At 42.3% G+C, this 6,977-nt stretch overlaps 1 protein-coding gene across 1 annotated transcript in view; it reads left to right on the top strand.

The window, feature by feature from the left end:
* sgip1a (SH3GL interacting endocytic adaptor 1a) overlaps positions 1–3,005 on the top strand; it is a gene marked incomplete at both ends in the record, with an annotated part of 74,899 nt that extends 71,894 nt beyond the window's left edge. Inside the window, 2 exons of the mRNA XM_084164118.1 lie at positions 2,497–2,661; positions 2,983–3,005. Of these exons, the coding sequence (XP_084020244.1) occupies positions 2,497–2,661; positions 2,983–3,005 (188 nt within the window). The remainder of the gene's footprint in view (positions 1–2,496; positions 2,662–2,982) is intronic.
* Positions 3,006–6,977: the final 3,972 nt, after the last annotated feature.

Below are 6,977 nucleotides of genomic sequence, written 5' to 3'. Positions count from 1 at the left end.
TCATCCCAGTTGACCCTTATGGGAGATTCTGGAGCGGCACCTGAGACAGCGTTTTCCACCACCATAATTAAAACACCAAATTATGGAATTTCTTGTAGAAGAATGGTGTTGCATCCAATAGAGTTACAGACACTTATAGAATCTATGCCAAGGTGCATTAAACGTGTTCTGGCTTGTGGAGGCCCAATGCCCTATTAAGACACTTTATGTTGGTGTTTCCTTTATTTTGGCAGTAACCTGTATGTTTGCCTTATAGGACTGATTAGCTATGGATGGATACATTAGTGTTTTTCAGTCCAGATGAACAGACCCTTTTAATAATGACATTACCTTTGACTTACTGTACATGACGTTTGGCCTTTTCCCCCATTTAACTCACTGATGCCCCCTTCTGTCTGGAGATGGTTCCAACAGTCATAATGATCAGAGAAGAGTTAAAAAACCATAGAATTAGGATTAGAATACTAGAATGGACATTAACCTTCTTATAATGGGATAAAGGTCAGCCATTTTGGTCAGGGAGTTGGTCAACCATGGTTTGCCAGTGCTGTGATAAGAAATTGTGTAAAATAATGAATTTGAAGAATTTATTAGCTAGCTACCCAGACAGTTTTAAAGGAATGATTCCATTAATTTGTCAAATTAACTGCCAATATGCCAACATTCCATTAAAACAATGTAGTCAATCCACAGCCATACACTGGCTGAAATCAGTTGATGATAGGACTTAGACAAGTTGTAAATGCAACAGGTACTGATATTGTCTCATATAGTAGACATTTATGGTCTGTTTACATATACAGTTGAAGTCGGAAGTTTACATACACTTACTTAGGTTGGAGTCATTAAAAGTAGTTTTTTAACCACTCCACAAATTTCTTGTTAACAAACTATAGTTTTGGCAAGTCAGTTAGGACATCTACTTTGTGCATGACACAAGTAATTTTTCCAACAATTGTTTACAGACAGATTATTTCACTTATAATTCACTGTATCACAATTCCAGTGGGTCAGAAGTTTACATACACTAAGTTGACTTTTCCTTTAAACAGCTTGTAAAATTCCAGAAAATGATGTCATGGCTTTAGAAGCTTCTGATAGGCTAATTGACATCATTTGAGTCAATTGGAGGTGTACATGGGGATGTATTTCAAGGCCTACCTTCAAACTCAGTGCCTCTTTGCTTGACATCATGGGAAAATCTAAAGAAATGAGCCAAGACCTCAGAAAAACAATTGTAGACCTCCACAAGACTGGTTCATCCTTGGGAGCAATTTACAAACGCCTGAAGGTACCACGTTCATCTGTACAAACAATAGTACGCAAGTATAAACACCATGGGACCACGCAGCCGTCATACCGCTCAGGAAGGAGACGCGTTCTGTCTCCTAGAGATGAACTTACTTTGGTGCGAAAAGTGCAAATCAATCCCAGAACAACAGCAAAGGACCTTGTGAAGATGCTGGAGGAAACAGGTACAAAAGTATCTATATCCACAGTAAAACAAGTCCTATATCGACATAACCTGAAAGGCCGCTCAGCAAGGAAGAAGCCACTGCTCCAAAACCGCCATAAAAAAGCCAGACTACGGTTTGCAACTGCACATGGGGACATTTTGGAGAAATGTCCTCTGGTCTAATGAAACAAAAAATAGAACTGTTTGGCCATAATGACCATCGTTATGTTTGGAGGAAAAAGGGGGCCTTTGCAAGCCGAAGAACACCATCCCAACCGTGAAGCACGGGGGTGGCAGCATCATGCTGTGGGGGTGCTTTGCTGCAGGAGGGACTGGTGCACTTCACAAAATAGATGGCATCATGAGGAAGGAAAATTATGTGGATATATTGAAGCAACATTTCAAGACATCAGTCAGGAAGTTAAAGCTTGGTCGCAAATGGGTCTTCCAAATGGACAATGACCCCAAGCATACTTCCAAAGTTGTGGCAAAATGGCTTAAGGACAACAAAGTCAAGGTATTGGAGTGGCCATCACAAAGCCCTGACCTCAATCCTATAGAAAATGTGTGGGCAGAACTGAAAAAGCGTGTGCGAGCAAGGAGGCCTACAAACCTGACTCAGTTACACCAGCTCTGTAAGGAGGAATGGGCCAAAATTCCCCCAACTTATTGTGGGAATCTTGTGGAAGGCTTCCCGAAACATTTGACCCAAGTTAAACAATTTAAAGGCAATGCTACCAAATACTAATTGAGTGTATGTAAACTTCTGACCCACTGGGAATGTGATTAAATAAATAAAAGCTAAAATAAATCATTCTCTCTACTATTATTCTGACATTTCACATTCTTAAAATAAAGTGGTGATCCTAACTGACCTAAGACAGGGAATTTTTACTAGGATTAAATGTCAGGAATTGTGAAAAACTGAGTTTAAATGTATTTGGTTAAGGTGTATGTAAACTTCCGACTTCAACTGTATATGCACATGTGTATGTTTGTGCAGTATATTGAGCCTCTGTCCCGCTCTGTGATGTACCCAGGCATTGGCTCATTGTTGGCCCGGTTCCAGCTCTCGGAGGGTCCCAGTAAGCCCTCTCCCCTGGCGGTCCAGTTCACCAGCGAAGGCAGCACTCTGTCAGGTTGTGATATAGAGCTGGCTGGCCCTGGGTACCGCTTCTCACTCATCAAGAAGAGGTTCGCTGCAGGTGAGACACTGCCTTTCTTCACTTACTCCATTAAACAGAAATAATGTCACCTAAGTTATTATGGAGTGCATCCCATCCACAAAGTATCAGAATAAGGGAAAGATTGACTCAAATTAGTGTGACGCTCGTAGTGTAATAATAACATGGTGATTATAAACTAATAGTGTATCACTGTGATATTAATTGGTGTTATTACACTGTTATGATACAGTATTATCATCAAATATGTTTTGGAATTGCTATGGGTACATAGTTGCATGAATGATTTATTTTCACACATAAGTATTCAAATGTAACCCAAAGCATGTTTGTCATTTTCAGGAAAATACTTGGCAGACAACTGATAATAGGATCTCTATTACTACTGAACAAATACACTGAAGATCATAATCTCAATGAAAACCTTTACTACAGAGGACCACCACCTCCCTACAGACAGACAGACAGACAGACACTCCTTTCTAAACCCGCGAGACAGACAGGCCCAGGCCACACAGCCTACTGGACCCAGCAGTATTGTATAACTTGCATATAGCCTCGTGGACCGTTTTAGGGTGTCATTATTGTATTTGTAAAATGTATTCGTTTCAGAACATCTGTATTGCTGCAGTTATAGACACCCACCCGGGTTTCCCTCTCTAAAGGTACATGCTTCTGTCTCTCTACCCCCCTCTCTAATGTGTGGTGTTCAAACTTAAACACTGCTACAGCTGCCTAGCTGCCTAGACTCAACCGTGAACCTAACACATAATTCACTGTATTTATTTTAGACTCATCAACAAAGATGTGGTATTAGGAGAGGTTGCATGAAAATACCATTGTGTTGTGTCATTGAGTGAACTAAAATGAATTGACGCCCCATTCAGTTTAAGGGAGGGGCTAATTCTTCCTCATGCTGCCTCTCATTGGACACTGTTAGAGCTACCATAGAATTCTGGGTATTGGAGTTTTTATGCTTTTAAAAAAACATTTTTAGTCATTTAGCAGACGCTCTTATCCAGAGCGACTTACAGTTAGTGAGTGCATACATTTTCATACTGTCCCCCCGTGGGAATCGAACCCACAACCCTGGCGTTGCAAACGCCATGCTCTACCAACTGAGCTACACGGGACTATGCGTTTCACACTGGCACAACAGGGTTAAAGGACATTGTTCATTTGGATGATGACCATTATCACACTCCTCTCTCTTCTTTGAATGCAGTCATTTAACACCCGGTTCAAACATTTACTCTCAACATTTTCCTCAGAAAATATCTAAAAGTCCTGAGTAGTTAGGAAGCTGCAACAATAAATAAATTATTGGTTGCAATATTTAAAAAATAGAAAGTGTTTCCCTCAATAAAAAAACCTGTACAAATTCTAATTTTAAATTAATAATATATATGTGAAAGGGCGTTTGGTGTTTTCCTTGTCAAATAGCCTTTCTGTTGTTCCTGACACAGTAGTGGTAGACTTACTTCAGAGTACATTACAACATTATATTTTTATTTATTGATGATAATGATTTGTTGTAAAAAATATGTGATTCTGTATATGAATTTGAATAGTATCACAATTTAGAATCCTTGAAGGTATAAATATTAGAAGTATCTTTTTTTGTTATCTGTGTAGTTGGGTAACCTGTGTACAGTATAATGAATAAGGTATAATTTTTGAATTTATTTCAAATATAATTTTTTTACTCAAGTGCAACAGAATATTTGAGCTATATATGCACGTGGGGGGGGATAAAATAAAAAACAAGATGAATATCTATCTGGATGCGTACGTCAGGCAGTATGAAAGCAGTGTTATTTAGAGGTACACTAATAGTTATTACCAGTCAGGATAATCAGTCAGGTTTTAACGATGTTATACCCTATTTCCATTCACCTCAATGTGTCCCTATCTAGCTGAAACCCCCTGACGGCATATTATTCTGCATCAAACAGCATGAACACTCCCCTTCAGATCAAACCAACCAGCGCTTGATTCCATGGCTTTATTTTGCATAATGGTAACGGTCTCTGTGAGATGACATGGTGACAAGGTTTTGGAGGGAGGTTAGATGAGCAAAACGCATTTTGTATTTTATGTGTGTACTCCAGACACTCCTCTAAAACAGAAAGAAATAAGCAGAATATTTTTTAAACCGACAAAAAAAGTGATATATATTGTTTCATGTGAAGAACACTGCTGATAATGTTATAAACTTCCTGAATGCTCTGATATTCAACATAGAACAAAATGTGTGTGATGACATTTAACTTAAAAGGTCTCCTTGTGTGGGCATCATAAGTATGTCAGCATAATATCTGTGCTTCATGAAGCTACATAGCACCATTTATACGCCTGCCATAGAAGTGTCTTAGAGGGTGTTGGACTGTGATTACATGTTCATGTTGTCTGACCATAAAGTTGGCATTTCTAAGTAAGGCATCAATGAATTGTGTCATGTAGCTCTCTGTATAGCAGTTTAGTGAGTAACACTTTGCTTGAACCTTATTTCACACTCCTAACTATAGTTAACAGAAATTACATTGGTAATGTTTTTACTGTTTATGAACTATGTATGATCTCTGGTCGTGCTTATGATGGAGGGAGGGTACAAGCTAAGTGTTACGGCATGGATAATGTTATGGATAATGTTATGGATAATGTTATGGATAATGTCATGGATAATGTTATGTCTGCATACAGTTACAGTACAGTGTTAAAGTGAAGTGGTCCACCAACCAATAGACTCGTTGACCTGTTGTCATGTTAACTGTGAGAACTGAAGACCAGAGCAGGGTGTGTGTCTGTGTGTGACGTGCTAAGCCCGACTGCTTTGGGTTCCATACTGTTTCTCTCTCAACCACATGTGCAAGCTGTGTTTGTACAGACAATGTTAAGATGATCTGATGAGAAACTTAGTTTGCTTCTTTCCAAAACCAATAAAAGTTATGAACTGGACACGTGTTTGGAACAGTCTTTTCTTTTTTTCAACTCACAGCAGAAGTGTTTTTCATGTTTCAAGTTTATTAGTCGTATGTACAGGATACACATGGTATACACCATCTGTGATACGTGATTTGAAGGAGTCAGGCGCAGGAGGGTATATCACAGTATACAGAGTTGATTCCGTAATCCAGAGTAACCAGTCCAGTGCGCAAAACAGGCGCACTGGAACAAACATGCACAGGTGAAAATACCCTGGCAATACAAAATACTGAGCTCAACCGAGCTACTAATCCTCACAATGAACAATCACCCACAAGGACAAGTGGCAGAGGGAACACTTAAATACATACTAATGAGGGGAATATGAACCAGGTGTGTGTAATTGACAAGACAAATGGAATGATGAGAAATGGAGCGGCAGTGGCTAGAAGGCCGGTGACGACGAACGCCGAAGCCTGCCCGAACAAGGAGGGGAGGCAGCTTCGGAGGAGGTCGTGACAGTACCCCCCCTTGACGCGCAGCTCCAGCAGCGTGCCGACCCCGACCTCGGGGACGGGCAGGAGGACACGGAGCAGGGCGAGCCGGATGGCGACGGTAGAAATCCCGCAACAGGGAAGGATCGAGGATATCCCTCACCGGGAACCAGCACCGTTCCTCCGGACCGTACCACTCCCACTCCACGAGGTACTGAATGCCCCCCACCCGACGCCTCGAATCCAGGATGGAACGGACGGAGTATGCCGGGGCCCCCTCGATGTCCAGAGGAGGCGGAGGGACCTCCCGCACCTCAGACTCCTGGAGCGGACCAGCTACCACCGGCCTGAGGAGAGACACATGAAACGAGGGGTTAATACGGTAATCATGGGGGAGTAATAACCTATAGGTAACCTCGTTGATTCTCCTCAGGACTTTGAACGGCCCCACAAACCGCGGGCTCAGCTTCCAGCAGGGCAGGCGGAGGGAAAGATTCCAGGTCGAGAGCCAGACCCAATCACTCGGTACGAAGACCGGGGCCTCACTGCGGTGGCGGTCAGCGTTGGCTTTCTGACGACGCACGGCGCGTTGGAGGTGGACGTGGGCAGCTTGTGGAGAGGGGTGAAGTGGAGGGACGTATAAACCCCTGGAGCAGGGACTCGGTGACGTATGTTTCCATAGCCTCCGTTTCAGCCTGTGACAGGGGATACACATGACTCCTTGGAGGCACAGCGTCTACCCGGAGGTTTATCGCGCAATCCCCCGCCCGATGAGGTGGTAACTTGGTCGCCTGCGTTTTGGAAAACGCGTGTGCCAAATCGAGGTATTCGGGGGGGAATGCACACAGTGGAGGTACTGTCTGGACTTTCCACCGTGGTTGCACCAACGGAAACACCGAGACACCTACCCTGACACTC

Source organism: Coregonus lavaretus (genome assembly GCF_964263955.1).
Source record: "Coregonus lavaretus genome assembly, chromosome: 6".
In the NCBI taxonomy this organism is placed as follows: Eukaryota; Metazoa; Chordata; class Actinopteri; order Salmoniformes; family Salmonidae; genus Coregonus; species Coregonus lavaretus.
Note: the sequence above shows the minus strand (reverse complement) of the source record. Positions and strands in the feature narration are given on the sequence as shown.